The following is a 23,880-nucleotide window of genomic DNA, read 5'->3' as shown; positions in this document are numbered from 1 at the left end:
AGGGATGTGGGCAGCCATCTCCTTTCTGTGCTTTGGGGGACACCAGTCCTTACATCCCCATTCACACTGTTACACAGCCAGCCCATCTTCAATGCAACAGGGACTTACAGAAAGATGTACAGTTCATATTTTTGGTTTTTCACGCATTCTCTTTCAGCAGTGTAGTGGTACAGATGGTAGGGTTGCTGCTTGACAGTTCCTGAGATCTGGGTTTAATCCTGATCTCAGGTGCTCTCCTTGTGGAGTTTGCACGTTCTTCTGTGCCTGTATGGGTTTCCCCAGGTGCACTGGTTTCCTCCCACATCCCAAACACAGACAGGTTGGTGGGTAAATTGACACCGTAAATAAACTCCTATGTGTGGATGAGTTTAGAATCCAAGGGGAAAGTTGCGAGGAAAGTGAGGAGAATGAAATGAGATTAGTGTAGCATTCTTGTAAATGGATGGTTGATGGTTAGCATGGAGTCAGTGGGCCAAAGGGCCTTTCCCATGCTGTGTGACTTTGCAACTTTAATAGAAGGCAGTTTGCTTGTGACAACCAGGTCACGACAAGGATCGGAGTTTGACTCTGTGACCTGTGACCTCATCTGATTGGAGTGTTGACTCAGGCACAGAAGCCCTGGTGTTACTTACACTGTATGTCTGGATGGAGCACCATGAAGAGAAAACCCCAGCGTAGAGTGGTCGAGGTGGTCTCTGTACCAGCAGCAAAAAGGTCAAAGACTGTACCGATCAGATTCGATACCTGGAAACTTGACCCAGTCGAACTACTTTTCCCATGAAGAATTTACGAAGATGAAAAATAAAACGGCTTAAAGGCACTGACCTTTCCTTCAAAACACTGAACTCAATCCTTTCTGCTATTTCACAGTGATTAACACGAGCACAGTCAATGAATTCCTTCCAAATGAGGATCAAATAAGGTCAAACCTGTTTCACTGTCGAAATAGTCTTTCCTCGATCTTTTAACTCCCGAACTTCAATCTTCACTCTCCATTGATTTTTAACTAGCAGTATTATAATGAAACTGCTGGCAATGGCCTTTTAAAATTTAGGCATTAAATAAAACTCCATCTTTCAACTAAACTGTGTCATAACATTAAATCACGCAGTAGCATGAAGTCAACATGGCAAATCCAGCCACGAACTGCCCCTCCTCACAGGGAGGGGTCCTCCTTTTATACCCTGTAAAAAAACCCCTGTCACATGACCTCTACTGGTGGGAAAATGACATAAATCCACCATCACAAGACCATTACCTCAAATCCAGTATAGCTTCAACACCTGTCACGTGACAAGTACACCACTGTCACATGTCATGGGTATGTAACACCTCCCTCCAAAAAAAAATTTGGTCTGTCACGGACAAAATTTTAACAATTATTTACAAGAAAAAACAAATGTATATATTTTATAACATACACAATATACATAGTATCATATACATCTTAAAACTCACAATACAGTAGGAGTGTTACAATTGTAAAAAAAAGTTCCATAAAAGAAATTACATTGTACATTCAACATCGAGATAGACAATCAGCAACCGCATTATCTTTACCTTTAATATGAGTTATCACAATATTGTACACTTGTAACATCAAACTCCAATTTAATAACCTTCTGTTTTTGTTTTTCATCTTACTCAGAAAAACTAAGATTATGATCAGTGTAAACAATAAGTGGTTTTTGAGTTGTACCAACATATATGTCAAAATGTTCTGAAGCTAAAACTAGAGATAACAATTCCTTCTCTATTGTCAAATAGTTTCTTTGATGCTGATTAAATTTCTTAGAAAAGTAAGCTACTGGATGATCAACCTCATCACCCTCATTCCTTTGCATTAATACTGCTCCTGCAGCCTCATCACTAGCATCTACAGCTAATGAAAAAGGTTTTTCAAAGTCAGGTGCCTTGAGCACGGGTTGTTGACATATCATTGTTTTCAATTTTTAAAATGCTTCTTGACAAGGCACTGTCCACACAAATTTCACATTCTTCTGCAAAAGGTTAGTTAATGGAAGGGCAACATTAGCAAAATTCTTACAAAATTTTTGATAATATCCTACCATTCCCAAGAATCTTCTGAGAGTTTTTTTCCCCGTTGGAGTGGGCATCTCTAAAATTGCCCAAACTTTTGCCTGAACAGAAGCTACCTTATCTTGACCCACAACATAACCAAGGTAAGTCACAGTGGCATGTCCAAATTCACTCTTAGCTAAATTAATAGTTAAGTTAGCTTTTGAAAGCCTTTCAAACAATTTCTCCACCGCAATAATGTGTGCTTCCCAAGTATCATTTCCTGTCACTAAATCATCAATATAAGCATCAGTATCTTTCAATCCCTGAATCACAGAGTTAATCATCCTCTGGAAAGTACCTGGGGCATTCTTCATCCCAAATGGAAGAACATTATATTCATATAGCCCAGATGGAGTTACAAATGCAGAAATCTCTCTACCTCTGTCCGTTAATGGAACACACAAATACCCTTTCAATAAATCAATCTTTGTAAGGAACTTTGCTTTTCTAACTTTATCTACACAATCATCTACTCTAGGAATTGGACATGCATCTGTTTTTGTTACAGAATTCACCTTCCTATAGTCTGTACAAAACCTAATACTACCATCTGGTTTTGGCACCATAACACAGGGTGAACTCCAATTCGAGTTAGAATGTCTAATGATATTATTCTCTAACATATATTCTATTTCTTTCTCAGCAAGTTCACATTTTTCTATGTTCATCCTGTATGGGTGTTGTTTAATAGGTTTGGCATCTCCAACATCTACATCATGTGAAGCTATAGTAGTCCTTCTCAGAACATCTGGAAACAAATCCTCATATTTAAAAATTAATTTCTTTATCTGTTGTTTCTGCTCTAGCTGTAAATGTGCTAGTTTCTCATCAATATTTTCCAGAATGGTTGAATTTAGTAAACTAACAGAAACAATGTTGGATTTAGAATGAAATTCAGATGGATCATCTATCATGTTCCTAGTTAAATCAAACGCATTCTCCTTAACAGTCACAATATCAGATTGCTTCTTATAATAAGGTTTTATCATATTTATATGGCAAAGTTGTGTTGACTTCCTACGATCTGGAGTTATCACATAATCCACATCATTGTTTTTCGACACAATTTTGTAAGGAACATGAAATCTTCCTTGTAAAGGATTCGTTTGCACTGGGAAAAGAACTAGTACCTTATCTCCAGGCTTAAACATCCTCATCCTAGCTTCTTTATCATACCAAATTTTCATTTGCTCCTGAGCCAATTTTACATTTTCCTTGGCTAAGCTACAAGCTTTATGTAACCTGTCCTTAAATTTCAAAACATATTCCAACAATTTAGTGTGTATTTCCTTACTAATCCACTGTTCTTTTAATAAAGCTAAAAGTCATCTAACTCTATGCCCAAATACAAGTTCAAATGGACTGAAACCTAAAGATTCTTGTACCGATTCCCTTAGTGCAAATAAAATTAATTTTATACCCTCATCCCAATCACTTTCATTTCCCACACAATTTGTCCTAATCATATTCTTGAGGGTAGAATGAAACCTTTCCAAGGTACTTTGCGATTCTGGATGGTGTGCAGATGAAGTGATTTGTTTAGCTCCCAATTTATAAACTATCTGTTGAAACAATCCAGACATAAAATTACTGCCTTGATCAGTTTGTATTTCCTTAGGTAATCCAAAATAAGTGAAGAATTTTATAAGTGCCTTTGTCACAGTTTTAGCTGTTATATTCCTAAGTGGTACTGCCTCTGCAAACCTAGACAGAGTACACATAATAGTCAACAAGTACTGATAACCAGTTTTTGTCTTTGGTAATGGACCAACACAATCTATAATAACTTTAGAAAACCGTTCACCAAATGCTGGAATAGGTTGTAATGGAGACACTGGTGTAACTTGATTTGGTTTACCCACAATTTGACAAGTATGACACATTATACAAAACATCGCCACATCTTTTCTTAGACCAGGCCAGTAAAAACGTTTTAAAATCTTGTCCACAGTTTTCCTTACCCCTTGATGTCCACCTAAGGGCACACTATGAGCTAAAGTCAAAATCTCATTTCGATAAACTTTAGGGACAACTACCTGGTAAACAATATTCCATTCCTCACCTGCAGGAATTGTAGGTGATCTCCACTTCCTCATCAACACTCCTTTTTCCAAGTAATATCCTACTGGTACCTTCTCAATTTCACTATCTAGTAAAGCTTGTTCTTTTAATTTTATAATCTCAGGGTCTCTATTCTGCTCTGCTATCATCTCCTTCCAAGACAGAGATAAATCTTCATGGTCAGACTTATTCCAAGAATCTTGTTCAAACAATGAAGTTAAGTAAGTCTCTGACACATCCTCAAAACTCGAATCCTGAGTTGAACAGTCATGATTAACAACCTCATTCTGCGCATCAACCTTTTTAGCCATAGCTCTAGTCACAACACAGGAAGAATCTGTGTTAGAATTAATCTCTGGTTCCTCTGACTCCATTGTCAAATGCACTTCAGGAAAAACTTGTCCACCTGCCAAGTCATTACCTAACAATAAAGAAATATCCTTCACAGGTAAGCTCGGATGTAATCCTACTTTAACAAATCCTGTAACTAACCATGAATTTAAATTTACTTTATGTAAATGTACAGGCATAAAATCACTCCCAACATCTTGTATATAATTTACCTCACCAGTATCAGACTCTTCATTAAAATTCAATACACTGTCTAACATCAGTGATTGAGAAGCTCCAGTATCCCTAAGGATTTTTATTGGCACCAGAGTAGATCCTTCTTTCAAGGATACAAACCTTTCAGTTATAAAATGAGCATATCCCTTTTTAACTTGGTCAGACTCTAACAAAACCTCATTTGTGTTTATCGAACCCTGTAATTGTACAGGTGCTTCAATATATTGCACACAAGCATCTGAAGCTGCTTCCTTCTCTTTCTTTTTCAATCTGAAACAGTTAGCTATTACATGGCCAGGTTTCTTACAATAGTTACAAATAAGTCCAAACTGTCTTTCCTTCATAGGTTTTCCTTCCTCCTTACCTTTCTCATTAACTTCTGATTTAATTTCTGATTTACCTTGAGTCCCTGTGTTATTTTTCCTCTTAAAAATTCTGCCCTGAGGAAATTTATTCTTATGGATTAAAACATACTCATCAGCTAATCTAGCAGAGTCCTGCCATGTATCAGAATCCCTCTCATTTAAGTAGGTCCTTACTTCAACAGGGATGCTTCTTTTAAATTCCTCCATTAAAATCAGCTTTTTCAATGTATCATAGTCCACATTTACATTTTTAGAGGAAACCCATCTCTCAAAACGCACAGCTTTATCATAGGCAAATTCCACATAAGTTTTTTCCACAAACTTCTTCAAACTTCTGAATCTTTCCCTATACGCCTCTGGGACCAATTCATATGCTTTCAAAATATGCTTGTTCACAATATCATATTCAAGTGCTTGCACAGCAGTTAAAGCTGTATTAATTTGTTGTGCTTTGCATTTAATTACACTCTGTAACAACACTGACCATTTATCTATTGGCCACTCTGAAATCTGAGCAATCATTTCAGAATGTTGGAAATATCTTTCCACTTCTGTTTCACTAAATGGAGGGACCAATTTAATTTCTTGACTAGCAACAAATGGTTTTCTGGAACCAGAAGTCTGATTCCCAGACCTTAATTCTGTCATTGCATATTCAAATTCCCTTTTATTATTATCAGTTTCTAACCTACAACGCTCCAACTCTGCTTTACTTTGTTCCAACTTCATTTGTTCGATTTGCAACTGCATCTCCATATTATTTATTGGAAATGACTCTAAAATGAATTAATCAAAATCACCCGAATCACAGTGTGACGCGATTTTTCTCAGTATTAGAACCTTTGATATAGACTTCAAAATACATTTAAGTTGCAATCTACTAGCTATCTCAGACACCTCAGTTTTCTCGCCTTCGCTAACAACTCCGCGTCAGGCGAAGCCAGAAATTCATCAATATTCATTGTTGCCAAATACCACTCACAAGCCAATCAAACAAAAGAATCGAGTATTCCCCTTTTCCAAAACACCGATTCAAAATTTAAAAAGCATTTAATCTCAAAAATGGTTTATCTCAGACGAGCCCCCATACTTATGTTACGGATTCAGCAACAATAAATATATGAGTGAAGCAGGGGTTTTTGTAACAAATAAAACATTTATTAAACACTGAAAAACAAACCCCAAAAGTAAATGAACCATTCACGTAACCGGAAGTCAGCTGCTGTGCAGCTGCTTAAACAGTTCTTAAAGCGATATTGCCAAAACAGTTCTTCAAAGTAGTATTGCAAAAGTTCAAAATGCTTACAGTCCATTTAGGGAAAGACTTTTTAAGATGCTTTAAATTCTCTTTTACGTCATCTTGCTGCGATTCCCAGTCGAACTAATTTTCCCCAAGAACAATTTACGAAGATGAAAAATGAAACGGCTTAAAGGCACTGACCTTTCCTTTACAACACTGTACTCAATCCTTTCTGCTATTTCACAGTGATTAACATGAGCACAGTCAACAAATTCCTTCTGAATGAGGATCAAACATGGTCGAGCCTATTTCTTTCTTTATTTTTAAATCTTTTTATTAATTTTTAAGCAAACATAAATGAAACATGAATACAAAGTGTTTGAGAGTACATAGTTAATAGTTTAAGTAGACATTCAGATATATAATAATTAATATATATATAGCCTCCCAAACTCATAGTATTTATGAACAAAAGAGACAAAAAGAAAAAAAAAACCCCAAAAAAGAAAAAAAAACACTAACGAACATGGGCCACTGCATAATGTTAGATATATACAGTAGTGCCAATAACTCCGAACCTCCATCCAAATAATTAAGGATAATAAAAGTGAGGTTTAGGAAAAGACAATTTAACTCAAATGAAAATGTTGAATAAATGGTCTCCAAGTTTCTTCAAATTTAACTGAAGGATCAAAAACAACACTTCTAATTTTTTCTAAGTTCAAACAAGAGATAATTTGAGAAAACCACTGAAATATAGTTGGAGGATTAATTTCTTTCCAATTCAATAAAATAGATCTTCTAGCCATTAATGTAACAAATGCAATCAATCGTCGAGATGAAGAGGATAAACGACTATTATCCACCATTAGTAAACCAAAAATTGCAGTAATAGGATGCGGTTGGAAATTGATATTCAGAACTCCTGAAATAATATTAAAAATATCTTTCCAGTAATTTTGCAAACAAGGCCAAGACCAAAACATATGGGTCAATGAAGCAACATCAGAATGATATCTGTCACAGGTTGGATTAAAATGAGAATAAAATCGAGCAAGTTTATCCTTAGACATATGAGCTCTATGTACAACCTTAAAGTGTATTAGGGCACGTTTAGCTCAAATAGATGACGAATTGACTAATAGTAAAATTTTCTCCCACTGCTCAGTGGATATAAAACAATTAAGTTCTTCTTCCCATTCCTTCTTAACTTTTTTCTGATACTTCTGGCTGTACTTTCATGATCATATTATAAATGACAGCTACTAAACCCTTTTGACAAGGATTCAGAGCTAAAGTTCTTTCCATAATGCCCAATGGACATAGTTTTGGAAAAGACTGTAACTCATTACACAAAAAATTTCTAAGAATGGGTTTTAGGTAAATTATAATTATTAGATAGCTGTTCAAAGGACATAACGCTATCAAACAAAAACAAATCACGAAAACATGTTATACCTTTTGTTTTACATAAAAGAAAAGCTTGATCCATAAAAGAGGGCCGAAAAAAATAGTTAGATATTATAGGGTTTGATAAAATGAACTTATTCAAACCAAAAAATTTACGAAATTGAAACCAAATTCACAATGTATATTTGACTATAGGATTAGTAATTTGTTTATTCAATTTAGATAAAGAAAAGGAAGTGAAAATCCTAAAATTGAAAACAATGAAAAGTCTTGTACTGATTTACATTCCAAATTTACCTATTGTGGGCAAGCAGCTATAGTCGATTCTTGTGTCCAAAATATTAAATATCATATATTAACTGCCCAATAGTAAAATCTCAAGTTTGGCAAAGCCAAACCGCCCTCCTTCTTAGGCTTCTGTAAATATTTTTTGCCTAGACTAGGATTTTTATTCTGCCACAGAAAAGAAGATATTTTGGAGTCAATAATATCAAAACAAGATTTAGGAATAAAAATTGGTAATGTTTGAAATAAATATAAGAATTTGGGTAATACCATCATCTTAATAGCATTAATTCAACCAACCAATGACAAAGATAGTGGAGACCACCTGATAGCAAGTTGCTTAATTTGGTCAATTAAGGGTAAAAAAATTAGCTTTAAATAAATCTTTATGTTTTTTTAGTAATTTTAATACCTAAATAAGTAAAATAATCTGTAACAACTTTAAATGGTAAATGTTTATAAATTGGAACTTGCGTATTTAATGGAAATAATTCGCTCTTATTAAACTTCAATTTATAACCAGAAAAGTTACTAAACTGAGCAAGCAAGGACGAAATAGCAGGAATAGATCTCTCAGGGTCAGATATGTATAGTAACAAATCATCAGCATAATGATAACTTATACGTCCCCTCCCCACGAGTAATACCCAAAATATTAGGTGATTCACAAATGGCTATAGCCAAAGGTTCCAAAGCAATGTCAAAGAGTAAAGGACTTAAAGGACAACCTTGCCTTGTACCATGGAATAACTGAAAAAAGGGAGATCTTTGATTATTAGTAAAAACCGAAGCCAAGGGATTATAGTATATTAATTTAATCCATGATATAAATTTTGAACTAAAATTAAAATGCTGCAACATATTAAATAAATATGGCCATTCAACTCTATCAAATGCTTTTCCAGCATCTAAATATATGACACATTCTGATATTTTGGATGAAGGAGTATAAATAATATTAATCAATTTTCTAATGTTAAAAGATGAATAGCGATTTTTGATAAATCCAGTCTGATCTTCAGAAATGATTCGAGGTAATATATTTTCTAATCTAGTAGCCAAAATTTTTCTAAAAATCTTAAAATCCGTATTCAGCAGGGATATAGGCCAATAGGATGTACATTCAACAGGGTCTTTATCTTTTTTAAGAATTAAAGAAATAGAGGCTTCATAAAAAGATTGTGGCAATTTGCCCATAATTAACGCATCTTTAAAAATTTTACAAAGCCAAGGAGAAAGTATAGAGGAAAAGAATTTTAAAAATTCTGCAGTATAACCATCTGGACCAGAAGCTTTATCAGAATTCATTGAAAAAATAGCCTTTTTAATTTCAGTTTCCGTAATAGCTGTATCTAAGAATACACTATCCTCTACTGTTAATTTTGGAATATTCAATTTCCTTAAAAAATCATCTATTATAGAAGAATCCTCAGCAAATTCTGATTGATATAAGGAATTATAAAAATCTTGAAAGGCTTTATTTATCTCTTTATGGTCGATCGTCAGAGAGCTATCTTGTTTACAAATCCTAGTATTCTGTCGCTTAACCGAAGCAGTTTTCAATTGATTAGCCAATAATTTGCCAGACTTATCTCCACGTACATAAAACTGGGTTCTAGATTTAATTAACTGATTTTCAAACGAAGAGGATAATAACAAACTACGCTCCATTTGAAGTTCCACTCTTTCTTTATAAAATTCTTTGCTAGGGGTCACTGAATAAATTTAATCAATTGCTTTGATTTTATCAGCCAATGTTAATATTTTAGAATTAGTTTGTTTCCTAACTCCAGCAGAGTATGAAATAATCTGTCCACGAATAAATGCTTTAAAAGAGTCCCATAAAATTCCACTAGAGATCTCTGCTGTAGAATTTGTTGAGGAAAAACAAATCAATTTGTTGTTTAATAAAATTAACAAAGTCTAAGTCCTGCAATAAAATAGAGTTGAACCTCCAAGATTTAGCATTAATAGACGAATCCATTATCTTAATAGATAGCTTCAAAGGTGCATGATCAGAAATGGTGATAGAGTCATATTAACAATCGATAACATCTGTAAGTAAAGAGTGATCAATGAAAAAGTAATCAATTCTTGAATAATTATGATAAACATGAGAAAAGTATGAAAACTCTTTGTCATTGGGGGTGTAAAAAACGCCAAATTTCGAAAATTGCTGAATCAGTCATAAAGGAATTAATAAGAGAAGCCGATTTATTCTGAAGAGCTTGGGTGGGCTTAGATCTATCCATCGAAGGCTTTAAACAACAGTTAAAATCCCCACTCTTTATCAGCCTGTACTGATTCAAATTGGGAAAGGATGTAAATAGACACTTAAAAAATTCAGGACAATCAGTGTTTGGAGCATAAACATAAACTAAAACAACTTTTTGATTAAAAAGTAGACCAGTATTAAGCAAAAATCTTCCTTGTGGGTCTGAAATTATTTCATGGTGTATAAAGGAGGTTGAAGAATCTATAAAAATGGAAACGCCTCTTACTTTGGCTTGGGAATTCAAGTGATACTGTTGACCTTTCCAAAACCAAAAAAAGCATTGACTATCCACCTTCCTTACATGAGTCTCTTGTGCAAAGATAACATTAGCATTCATTCTATGGAATACTTTGAATATTTTTTTCCATTTGATCAGATGATTTAAACCATTAGTATTCCAAGAAACAAAATTAATAACCTTATCCATATTGACAATATTTATTACAATTAACACATAAGGTTAAAAAAAAAGATGAACTCATGAATCCAGAAGAGGGAAGTAAGTTCAAGGAGGAACCGGAAGTTCCTGCAACCATTTTTGTAGTTTCATATGAGCCCATGAAATAAAACTAAGCATAAAGCAAGCAAAAAGAAAAGAAAGAAGAAAAATCCCCCTCCTTCCACCCTCAAAACGCCAGGAAAAAAGCCAAAAAGAGGCAAGCAAGCAATCCAACACTAAAATTACCCCCATGTCTCAAGACGGCAACTCAAAGAAAAAAAAGCTGAATAGAAGATACAAACCACCCAATTATAATAAAGGGTTGGTATAACAAAAATTAAAATATAAAATTAGTATTATATATATAACACAAAAGGATTTTAAAACAATTAAAATGATAAAACCCATAAATGAATAATATTGTATGTGTTTTAAAAGAAAGTTTGAAACTTATTCAAACACATCAAAATGGTTGTGACGTTCCAAGCACTAAGATCGTTCGGGAAGAAGAAACGACATTTTATTTTTTAAAAATCTTAATATTTAAACGTTAAAAATATTAAAAAAGTGTATACGAACTTAAAAGAAAACCCTAATGAATTACTTTCAAAACTAACAGATTAATAATATGAAAGAATAACAAACTCAGAATAAACCAAAAACAGACTTTTACCATGTATAAAAAATACATGTAAGCCATACATAAAAAAAAGAACATCATTTTATAAAAGATACAAATCTATAAACTAATTATTACATTAGTCAACCTGATAAAATATTATTCTTCAAGAAATCTTTGAGCATCTGCTGGAGATTTGAACAGCCGATAAGTTCCGTCTTTGAGTAACTCTCAAATGTGCTGGAGATAACAGCGCTTGCTTGTAGCCTTCCTGATAAATTTCCAACATAACCGATTTAAAAGCCATTCTTGCCCTTTATACTTCGGGACTGTAGTCTTCCTTTATACGGAATTTAAAATCTTGAAAGCTGATCATACCCGTTTTCCGTGCAGCCCGAAACAAACGCTGTTTGGTATGAGGAAAATGGATCTGGAGAATTACTTGTTGTGGTTTCAAACTTGAATCTGAATGAAAATGAGAAATGCGAAGTGCACGGTCGATTATTAGAAGGGAATCCAGTACTTCTGAGCCAAAGGCATCCATTAGAAATTTGGAGAAAAGAACAGTGAGATCGCCATTCTCAAATTTTTCCAGAATCCCAATTAACCAAAGATTTTGTCTTCGAGAGCAGTTTTCAAGATCAGTGATTTTAGATTTATAACGATCCATCTGTTGAGAAGTCGAAGCTTGCTGTTTTTGCAAAGTTTCAATTATACGATCTCTCTGGCGAGCAGCTTCTTCAAGAACTAAAATACTTGCTTGTTGTTTTTGTGACTCCAGTGTAAGTGCTTGAAGTTTTGCATCAAATGTCTTTAAAATTTCATCAAACGTAGAAAGCTTTGCGGTTAATTTACTCTCCAGTTTTCCAAGTCTGTTGTCCATAAGATTCGCAATTGCTTCTAAAGTTACCGGTTCTTTCATCTGTTTCGATTCCTTTGGTCTAGACATTTCAGCGAGTTGAAAATGATTCTAACAGTTGAAAAAAATTTGATATGTTAAAAACCCCTTTAGAATAGGTATAAAAAGATCAATTAGGGGATGTTTGTAGGTTAAAAAAAAGTAAAAGGATTGGAGCAAAGACTAAAACCGCTTCACTCCATAAGCGCCATTTTGAGACCTCAAACCTGTTTCACTGTTGAAATAGACTTTCCTCGATCTTTTAACTCCCGAACTTCGATCTTCACTCTCCACTGATTTTTAACTAGCAGTATTATAAAGAAACTGCTGGCAATGACCTTTTAAACTTTAGGCATTAAATAAAACTCCATCTTTCAACTAAACTGCGTCATAACATTAGATTACACAGTGGCATGAAGTCAACATGGCAAATCCAGCCACGAACTGCCCCTCCTCACAGGGAGGGGTCCTCCTTTTATACCCTGTAAAAAAAAACCTGTCACATGACCTCTACTGGTAGGAAAATGACGTCACTCCACCATCACAAGACCATTACCTAAGTCCAGTATAGCTTCAACACCTGTCACGTGACAAGTACACCACTGTCTTGTGTCACGGGCATGTAACAATAGGAAAAGTAGTTAATTGGAAACGTAAGAAATCTCTAATTTGAAGGTATCTGCAAAAATGTGTTTTTGGGAGTGCAAATTTAGCTGACAATTGGTCAAATGAAGCAAGAGATCCTGAGGTAAACAGGTCCCAAAAACAATTAATACCTAGTTCATCCCAATCCTTAAAGATTTTGTCATTCATGGAAGGGATAAAAAATAATTAAGGAGAATGAGAGATGATAATGAAAAATTTGCTAAACTAAAAAATTTTCTAAATTGAGACCAAATCCTTAAAGTTTGCTTGACAATTATGTTATTTGTTGTTTTATTTGCTGAAAAAGAAGAGTATGATCCAAGAAGAGAGACAATAGAGGAATTTTTTACAGAATTAACTTCTAAGGAGACCCATGATGGGCAATCTTTACAATAAACATAATAGGACCAGAAAGTAATATTCCTTATATTGGCAGCCCAATAGTAAAACCTAAATTTGGGTAGGGCTAATCCACCCATCTCTTTATTTCTTTGTAGGTAAAGTTTACTTAAACGAGCTTGTTTATTATTCCAAATATAAGATGTTAAAATTGAATCTGAAGAATCAAAGTAGGTCTTAGGAATAAAAATAGGTAAAGCCTGAAAAAGATATAAAAATTTAGGAAGAATCTTCATTTTAATCGAATTAATTCAGCCAATTAGGGATAAAGAAAGAGGAGACCATTTAGAAAGCATATTTTTCATATAATTCAATAAGGGGTTTAAGTTTTCTTTAAATAAATTCTTGAAGATTTTAGTAATTGTTACACCTAGATATGTAAATTGATTTGTAACAACTTGGAATGGAAATTTGGCATTTGATGACATTAGGTCATTTAAAGGAAATAGCTCACTTTTATGTAAGTTCAGATTATATCCTGAAAAAAAACTAAACTGTGAAATTAAAGAAAGAACCGAAGGTAAAGAAGTTACAGTGTTAGAGAGAAAAGTAAACTATCATCAGCGTATAATGAAATTTTATGAGTCATACCTTCCCTTAGTATACCAGAAATGTCCTTTAGATTCTCAAAATGCTATTGCTGAGGGTTCTATAGCTAAAGCAAAAAGTAAAGGACTAAGAGGGCAACCTTGTCTAGTTCCCCACTGTAATTTAAAAGGCTTAGGAATTTAAGAGTTAGTAATAACCTGAGCAGGAGGAGACAAGTAAATTAATTTAACCCAACGAATAAAATTAGGCCCAAAATTAAACTTTTCTAAGGTCTTAAAAAGAATTTCACTCAATCCTATCGAAGGCTTTTTCTGCATCTAAGGATAATACACACTCTGATATCTTTTTGGGTGGTGAATATATCACATTAAATAACCGATGTGTTGCCTTAATGGCATTTGTTTAGTTTATTATATTTTCACTTTAGTAATTCGTTTGTTATTGTTTTCTAGTTAAAGTTAAGATTGTTTAAAGTAAATTCGTTGTCTGTGATATATCACGGCATGCGATGACGTCACACCTGGTTTCACCGCATCTTGTGGGAAAATACCAGTTTGGAGAAACAGGAAGGAGGGGGCTCATGTTTGCAGGATCAGCGCGAGAAAAGTTTTCTTTCTACGCACTAGAAACATCAGTGAAGCAACGCCGTAAGTTCATGAGATAATCGATATGTTGAATTTAAAATGTTAACGCTGATTCTGTTAAAAGTAATGACAGTTGATAAAGGTTATGTTTTTGTTATTTAAAGAGTTACGGATAGTTTGTGTTGAAGTGTATTTAAAGCAGTCGATGGCATAGGTAGATTCTGACTGCATGTTGCACTTTAATGTAATATAGTTGTTGTAGTTTTACTTTTGCAAGTATTTATGATGTAAATGTGATATCAAGAAGGAAACAAATACTGTATATATTTTGTATTGCTTTATCAACAGTTTTCACCATACGTTAATCTGGAAGAGTGAACAGTAAATGGTTAATCTTACTGGGACCACCTCATTGACTGGTTTAAGCTTGGTGTTTGGTTCAGAGTTCTTTTACACCTGTGCGAGAACACTACAACCGACGTATATTAAAATATGAGTAACGATTTTTAATAAATCCTGTCTGGTCATGTGATATAATAGATGATAAAATATTTTCAAGTCTTCGAGCTAAGATTTTGGATAAAATTTTTGCATCAACATTTAATAAAGAAATCGGTCTGTATGAAGAACATTCAGCTGGATTTTTATATTTTTTTAAGAATAAGAGAAATAAAAGCTTCATAAAAAGATTGAGTAAGTTTACCTGATTTAAAGGACTTGATAGAACAGAGGATAAGTAACGTAGTAGAAGTTTTATAAAACTCCCCAGGAAAGCCATCAGGTCCTGGGGTCTTACCAGAATGTAAAGCACGTATAGCCTCAGCCACTTCTTCATTGGAAACAGGCTGATCTAACTGTGTTAGGCTATCAGCAGACAATGTAGGAATGTTGATATTACTGAAAAAAGCATTCATATAGCTATCATCTGAAGAAGAGTCAGACTGATACAACTTAAGGTAAAAGTCTTTAAATACGTTGTTAATTTTAGAATGGTCGGATATCTTAGTACCATTATCTTTTAAAATTTCTGTGATTTGACAATTAACTGTAAAAGATTTTAAGCGATTGGCTAATAAACTACCTGCTCTATCCCCAAAAAATGTAAAATTGAGTTTTATCTCTCAACAGCTGTCGTTCAATTGGGTAAGTCAGCAGAAGATTATGGAAGAATCTTTTGGAAGAAGACAGCGAGGCTTGAGAGGAAGTGCGGCGGCGGCCATTTTCAAATTGTCCAATTGCTTCTCAGATCGGAGTTCTGAGAGGCGGGACTGCGCAGGCGCGTGAAGGGGGCCCGGGAAGGAGGGAAGATATATAAAGAACGCCGCCTTAAGAAGCGGGCAGCGGAGTGAGCCGGGCGCAGAGTGTAGGGCTTGGGATCAGAGGGCTTAGGCGGAAGAGGGCACAGTAGGCTTATCCTTTAGTTCTTGTATTTTCAGTTATTTGGGAGGGATGAGTGTGAGGGCAGCTTGTTGTTCTCAGTGTCGGATGTGGGAGATCCTGGAGTCTCCGAGCCTCCCGGACGTGCACATCTGCGCCAGGTGCGCCGAACTGCAGCTCCTGAGGGACCGAATTAGGGAACTGGAGCTGCAGCTCGATGACCTTCGCCTGGTCAGGGAGAGTGAGGAGGTGATAGAGAGGAGTTACAGGCAGGTGGTCACTCCGGGACCACGGGAGGCAGATAGGTGGGTTACAGTCAGGAAGGGGAAGAGGCAGGTACTAGAGAGTACCCCAGTGGCTGTACCCCTTGACAATAAGTACTCATGTTTGAGTACTGTTGGGGGGGACAGCCTACCTGGTGGGAGTGACAGTGGCCAAGCCTCTGGCACAGAGGACGGCCCTGTAGCTCAGAAGGGGAGGGTTAGAAGAAAGAGGTCCATAGTAATAGGGGACTCAATAGTCAGGGGCTCAGACAGGCGTTTCTGTGGAGGTGACCGGGAGTCCCGGGTGGTAATTTGCCTCCCTGGTGCCAGGGTTAGGGACGTTTCTGATCACGTCCAAGATATCCTGAAGTGGGAGGGTGAAGAGCCAGAGGTTGTGGTACATGTAGGTACCAATGACATAGGAAGGAAAGGGGAACAGGTCCTGAAATGAGAGTATAGGGAGTTAGGAAGGCAGTTAAGAAGAAGGACCGCAAAGGTAGTAATCTCGGGATTACTGCCTGTGCCCCGCGACAGTGAGAGTAGGAATAGAATTAGGTGGAGGATGAATGCATGGCTGTGGGATTGGAGCAGGGAGCAGGGATTCAAGTTTTTGGATCATTGGGACCTCTTCTGGGGCAGGTGACCTGTTCAAGAAGGACGGGTTACACTTGAATCATGGGGGGACCAATATCCTAGCAGGGAGGTTTGCTAGGGCTACAGGGCGGACTTTAAACTAGTAAGATGGGGGTGCGGGAGACTATTTGAGGAGACTATGGGAGAGGAGGTTAGTTCACCAGTGGAGCAAGTAAATAGACAGTGTGTGAGGGAGGAAAGGCAGGTGATGGAGAAGGGATGCGCTCAGCCCGAAGATGTAGGGGAGAAGAAAGAAAAGGATAATAAATTTGAATGCATTGTTAGGGATGGAAAGAGAGGAGGAAATGGAGAGTATCTTAAATGTATCTATTTTAATGCTAGGAGCATTGTAAGAAAGGTGGATGAGCTTAAAGCGTGGATTGATACCTGGAATTATGATGTTGTAGCTATTAGTGAAACATGGTTGCAGGAAGGGTGTGTTTGGCAACTAAATATTCCTGGATTTAGTTGCTTCAGGTGTGATAGAGTAGGAGGGGCCAGAGGAGGAGGTGTTGCATTGCTTGTCCGAGAAAATCTTATGGCGATGCTTTGGAAGGATAGATTAGAGAGCTCCTCTAGGGAGGCCATTTGGGTGGAACTGAAGAATGGGAAAGGTGCAGTAACACTGATAGGAGTGTATTATAGGCCACCTAATGGGGCGCGTGAGTTGGAAGAGCAAATGTGTAAGGAGATAGCAGATATTTGTAGTAAACACAAGGTGGTGATTGTGGGAGATTTTAATTTTCCACACGTAGACTGGGAAGCTCATTCTGTAAAAGGGCTGGATGGTTTAGAGTTTGCGAAATGTGTGCAGGATAGTTTTTTGCAACAATACATAGAAGTACCGACTAGAGATGGGGCAGTGTTGGATCTCCTGTTATGGAATGCGATAGGTCAGCTGACAGATGTATGTGTTGGGGAGCACTTCGGGTCCAGTGATCACAATAGCATTAGCTTCAATATAATTATGGAGAAGGACAGGACTGGACCTAGAGTTGAGATTTTTGATTGGAGAAAGGCTAACTTTGAGGGGATGCGAAGGGATTTAGAGAGAGTGGATTGGGTCAAGTTGTTTTATGGGAAGGACGTAATAGAGAAATGGAGGTCATTTAAGGGTGAAATTATGAGGGTACAGAATCTTTATGTTCCTGTTAGGGTGAAAGGAAAGGTTAAAGGTTTGAGAGCACCATGGTTTTCAAGGGATATTAGAAATTTGGTTCAGAAAAAGAGGGATGTCTACAATAGATATAGGCAGCATGGAGTAAAGGAATTGCTCGAGGAATATAAAGAATGTAAAAGGAATCTTAAGAAAGAGATTAGAAAAGCTAAAAGAAGATACGAGGTTGGTTTGGCAAATAAGGTGAAAGTAAATCCGAAAGGTTTCTACAGTTATATTAAAAGCAAGAGGATAGTGAGGGATAAAATTGGCCCCTTAGAGAATCAGAGTGGTCAGCTATGTGTGGAACCGAAGGAGATGGGAGAGATTTTGAATGATTTCTTCTCTTCGGAATTCACTAAGGAGAAGGATATTGAATTGTCTAAGGTGTGGGAAACAAGTAAGGAAGTTATGGAACCTATGACAATTAAAGAGGTGGAAGTACTGGCGCTTTTAAGAAATTTAAAAGTGGATAAATCTGCAAGTCCTGACAGGATATTCCCCAGGACCTTGAGGGAAGTTTGTGTAGAAATAGCAGGAGCTCTGACGGAGATCTTTAATATGTCATTAGAAACGGGGATTGTGCCGGAGGATTGGCGTATTTCTCATGTGGTTCCATTGTTTAAAAAGGGTTCTAGAAGGAAGCCTAGCAATTATAGACCTGTCAGTTTGACATCAGTGGTGGGTAAATTAATGGAAAGTATTCTTAGAGATAGTATTTATAATTATCTGGATAGACGGGATCTGATTAGAAGTAGCCAGCATGGATTTGTGTGTGGAAGGTCATGTTTGACAAACCTTATTGAATTTTTTGAAGAAGTTATGAGGAATGTTGACGAGGGTAAGACAGTGGATGTAGTCTATATGGACTTCAGCAAAGCCTTTGACAAAGTTCCACATGGAAGGTTGGTTAAGAAGGTTCAGTCGTTAGGTATTAATGCTGGAGTAATAAAATGGATTCAACAGTGGCTAGATGGGAGATGCCAGAGAGTAGTGGTGGATAATTGTTTATCGGGAAGGAGGCCGGTGACTAGCGGGGTGCCTCAGGGATCTGTTTTGGGCCCAGTGTTGTTTGTAATATACATAAATGATCTGGATGATGGGGTGGTAAATTGGATTAGTAAGTATAACAATGATACTCAGGTAGGAGGTGTTGTGGATAATGAGGTGGATTTTCAAAGCTTGCAGGGAGATTTATGCCGGTTAGAAGAATGGGCTGAACGTTGGCAGATGGAGTTTAATGCTGAGAAGTGTGAGGTTCTACATTTTGGCAGGAATAATCCAAATAGAACATACAGAGTAAATGGTAGGGCATTGAGGAATGCAGAGGAACAGAGAGATCTGGGAATAACTGTGCATAGTTCCCTGAAAGTGGAGTCTCATGTAGATAGGGTGGTGAAGAGGGCTTTTGGAATGCTGGCCTTTATAAATCAAGGCATTGAGTACAGAAGTTGGGATGTAATGCTAAAGTTGTACAAGGCATTGGTAAGGCCAAAATTGGAATATTGTGTGCAGTTCTGGTCACCGAATTATAGGAAAGATATCAATAAATTAGAGAGAGTGCAGAGACGATTTATTAGGACGTTACCTGGGTTTCAGCAATTAAGTTACAGAGAAAGGTTGAACAAGTTAGGTCTCTATTCATTGGAGCGTAGAAGGTTGAGGGGGGATTTGATCGAGGTATTTAAAATTTTGAGAGGGATAGATAGAGTTGACGTGAACAGGCTGTTTCCACTGAGTAGGGGAGATTCAAACTAGAGGACATGATTTGAGAGTTAGGGGGCAGAAGTTTAAGGGAAACACGAGGGGGTATTTCTTTACTCAAAGAGTGATAGCTGTGTGGAATGAGCTTCCTGTAGAAGTAGTAGAGGCCAGTTCAGTTGTGTCATTTAAGGTAAAATTGGATAGGTATATGGACAGGAAAGGAGTGGAGGGTTATGGGCTGAGTGCGGGTAGGTGGGACTAGGTGAGATTAAGGGTTCGGCACGGACTAGCCTGTTTCCGTGCTGTGATTGTTATATGGTTATATGGTTATACTTGGATTGGATTTCAATCCGCTTATTATATATACTTGGATATGGAGATAGGGCATACTTTTGATCAAGATCTTTTAATATTGCTGCTAAGTCAGACCTTTCTTTGTCAGCATTTTTCTTTATATATGTAGAGTAAGAGATAATTTCTCCAGGAATATAGGCTTTAAAAGTATCCCAGACCATAGTACCAGCAGTACCTCCTTTAAAATTTTCTTTAAAGAAAAAAGTAATATGGTTTTCCAAAAACTTTAGAAAATTTTTTATCAGATAACAATGATAAGTTAAAATGCCAAATTCTATTTGGTACAGAGTAAACAGGTAATCTTAAAGCCAGAAGCACAGGTGCATGATCAGACAAAGCAAACTCCTTATAATCACAGGATCGAACCAGTGGAAGCAAGTTTCTATCTATAAAAAAGTAGTCAATCTGAGAGTACATATGATGAACCTGAAAGAAATATGAATATTCCTTTTCTTGGAGGTGCAAAAAACGTCACATGGTGAGAATACCACATTGAAATAGAAAAGATTTAAAAAGTAGGACTGATTTATTAGTGACAGGGGTTTTACTTGAAGAGCGGTCTAATATAGGGTCAAGCCAAAAATTAAAATCTCCACCCATCACTAAGGAATACTGATTGAAATCAGGCAAAAAGAGAAAAGATGTTCAAAGAACAAGGAGTAATCTGTATTTGGAGCGTATACATTCGCAAATACCATTAGATTATTCTCAAGACTACCCGAAACAATAACAAAGTGCCCATTTGTATCAGAAATTACATGTTGAATAAAGGATACATTCTGATCAAACAGGATAGAGATGCCTCTCGATCTAGATTGAGAGGGTGAGTGAAAACGTATACACTTCCATCCTTTGAAAGAACGTGAAATATTATCTTTACAAATATAGGTTTCTTGGAGAAAGATTATACGAGTATTAAGTTGCTGGATATAACAGAAAATCTTATTTCGTTTAACAGGGTTATTTAGACCTTTCACATTAAAATTGAGTATATTAATAAAAGATTCCATCAAATATCCTTTAGTAATGTATAAAAGGTAATCACAGACATGTAGATAGCGAATAAATAAAACAGTAAAAACATCCAATCAGCTTTCTGGAAGAATCCATTTCCCACTCCCTTCCCCCAAAGAGAGAAATCAGCCAAGGGAGGCTGAAGACTAAATCTTACGTTCCCAACCCAAAACTCCGGTGGCTCCAAAAATATATATGTATAGCTGTGCTGAATAAATGATCGTAAATATATATATACACAAAAACAAGACATCAAAGTAAGTAAGTTCCTATTTACGAAAAAAAACATGGGAAAATATAAATATTAGACTCGGTAAAAAGCCCTGCAGAGCCTGAGATGTGGAGACGGGCAGAGACACCAGCTGGAAAGTCAGTGACTGAAAGGGAGAGGCACCAAGAGTAGGTGGAGTTTGAAGAGTAGGTACAGTTAGGGGAGACTCAGGAAGGGTGGTCTGTCTGAACGAGGGAAAGGAAAAAGTTTTGTGTTTGTGCCTACTTGTGTGTGTCCACACATAGAATAAGTGTTTGTATCTGTGTATAATAACGTTGTGTGTGTGTGTGTGTGTGTGTGTGTGTGTGTGTGTGTGTGTGTGTGTGTGTGTGTGTGTGTGTGTGTGTGTGTGTGTGCATAAGCATGTGTGTATTGGTGTCTTTAAGTGTACACATACCTGTGAGTGAGTGAGTGTGTGTGAGAGTGTGTGCGTATGTGTGCAAGTGTATGTGTTGTGTTGCATTCACACCTGCGATTGTGCACAATAATAGGTTATCTCCAGTTACTTGGACCTCTTGCCACTGGCCCAAGACCTCTCTTTCTGTTCAGCCTGTATATGTTAGTAACCCCACCATTAAAGCATTTACACACAAACATCTTCTACTCCTCAAAACTGGACTGGAGACAAGTCACCCTATCCCGACGGACTACCAAAGATAACATCAGAAACTCAGCACTTCCCCTAATAATTAAAATGCATCAGAAATTCTGTACAAAATATCCCGCAGATCCCAGAAATCTTGAGGAACACACACAAAATGCTCGGAGGAGTCAGCAGGCAAGGAGGTGTCTGTGATAGAAAATAAACAGCCAATGTTTGGAGCTGATGCCCTTGTTCAGGACTGCCTGACTCGCTGAGCTCTCCCATCATTTTGTCTGTGTTGCTGATGTGGCAAAATGCAAGTTACAGTAGAAGCTCTGGCAGGGAGAATATACTGTGATATGTAAAAGTATTCAGCTCCCAAACCTTTGTTCACAGAGAAGATTTTTACAACCAGGGATTTTTATCAATTTAACTGAGAATTTATATTTGTGAATCTCATGCTCCTCTTTTCCACAGCAGAGCACTCCCTCCCCCCCAAAAAAAGGAAAATTGTAAAGCACGATAAACTAAAAATGCAAAATTAGACCAGATCTATCTTTATCCATGATCAAGTTGAAACTATTCGTGTTATGATCACTGGAACCAAAGTGTTCCCCTACACACACTTCTGTCACCTGTCCTATCTCGTTTCCTGATAGGAGATCTAATATTGCATCCTCTCTGGTCGGTACCTCTATATAATGTTTTTTGTTTATCAGGCATTTCAATTGATAAAATTAAAAGTGAATGGTCCAAGAGTAGTCTAGTGGCATATTCTGTTTGAATGATCCTGCTTTCTAATTTAGCTGATATTAGAAATAAGTCAATTCTAGAGTAGGAATCATATTGTTTTGAATAGAAAGAGTAGTCTCTTTCCCTTGGATGCTGCCATCTCCAAGCATCTATTATATTCAAGTTCTTCATGAAGGCCAGGGTGATTTTTGCTGCCCTGACCTTCATAACTTTTTTAAATGATCTATCTAAAATTGGATCCAGACAAAAATTGAAATCCCCTCCAATTAAGATCTTTTCATTTCCTTGAACAACTTCCAAAAAAATATTTTGGATTAATTTCTCATCGTCATAATTGGGGGCATATAAATTCAAAAGTGTCCAGGATTCTGAATATATTTGACAATTGGCCATAACAAATTTCCTGGCCGGATCTGTGATAGTACCCTCCACCTTCACTGGCAAATTCCTCCCTACCAATATTGCCACTCCTCTGGCTTTAGAATTAAAGGAAGATTCTATTACTTCATCAACCCATCTTCTCTTTACTTTATTATGTTCTGTCACTGTAAGATGAATTTCTTGAAGAAAGGTAATATCAATATGATTTTTTAAGATATGCTAGGACCTTTTTCCTCTTTATCGGTCCATTTATCCCATTAACATTAAGACTTAAATTTTTAATTGCTCTATTCATAGTTATCAGATTTTATTGGTTGATAAATCCTGCCCATAAAAAACTTACAAATTAATCCCACTTCTTTGAGTGACCCTGAGATATTTGGTGCCATTCTCAATAGAGTATAGAAAATAGAAAGGAAACCAAAGAGGAAAGAAAATAAAAGAAATATAAAAAAGAACAAGAAAGGGAGTAAAACCCTCCCAACTGGTGCTCCAAGTCCACGGCGCCTTAACCCCTCTTACTGTGGGGTCCGATAAACATCATACTAAAGATGGACATTCTTTAACATATAACATAATTAATCTTTTTTTAAAAAAGAAATGAAAAAATTATCCACTCCCCCAATAACTCCTTAATTAAACATCTGAAAAAATAAATTATATTCCACACCCATTATTACTAAATATATAACATAATCTATAATATTGAAAGTAAATATCATTAATATAGCAAAATTTCCAAATAAAGAGAATTCAAAGAAACTTACTAAATATAACCCTAAATATTATAACTTAGTACATATCCAGCATACCAAAAATTAAACATATCAAGAGATGATATCTATATAATCAAAGCTATTCATACTAGTTATAACAAAATTAGATTAACTATATAGTTCCTAAGTAGTATAATTCAAAAAGACCATTCATAATCAATATTTCTAATCATAATAGTCTTCATCCATAATCACAT

At 36.2% G+C, this 23,880-nt stretch overlaps 1 protein-coding gene across 1 annotated transcript in view; it reads right to left on the bottom strand.

Annotated features, from left to right (window-relative positions):
• Window positions 1-23,880, bottom strand: part of LOC132395197 (cytochrome P450 2D3-like) — a 52,869-nt gene that overhangs the window by 5,238 nt on the left and 23,751 nt on the right. The window contains exon 5 of the mRNA XM_059971488.1: window positions 633-769. Within this exon, the coding sequence (XP_059827471.1) occupies window positions 633-769 (137 nt within the window). The remainder of the gene's footprint in view (window positions 1-632; window positions 770-23,880) is intronic.

This window comes from Hypanus sabinus, chromosome 6, assembly GCF_030144855.1.
Source record: "Hypanus sabinus isolate sHypSab1 chromosome 6, sHypSab1.hap1, whole genome shotgun sequence".
NCBI classification, from domain to species: domain Eukaryota; kingdom Metazoa; phylum Chordata; class Chondrichthyes; order Myliobatiformes; family Dasyatidae; genus Hypanus; species Hypanus sabinus.
Note: the sequence above shows the minus strand (reverse complement) of the source record. Positions and strands in the feature narration are given on the sequence as shown.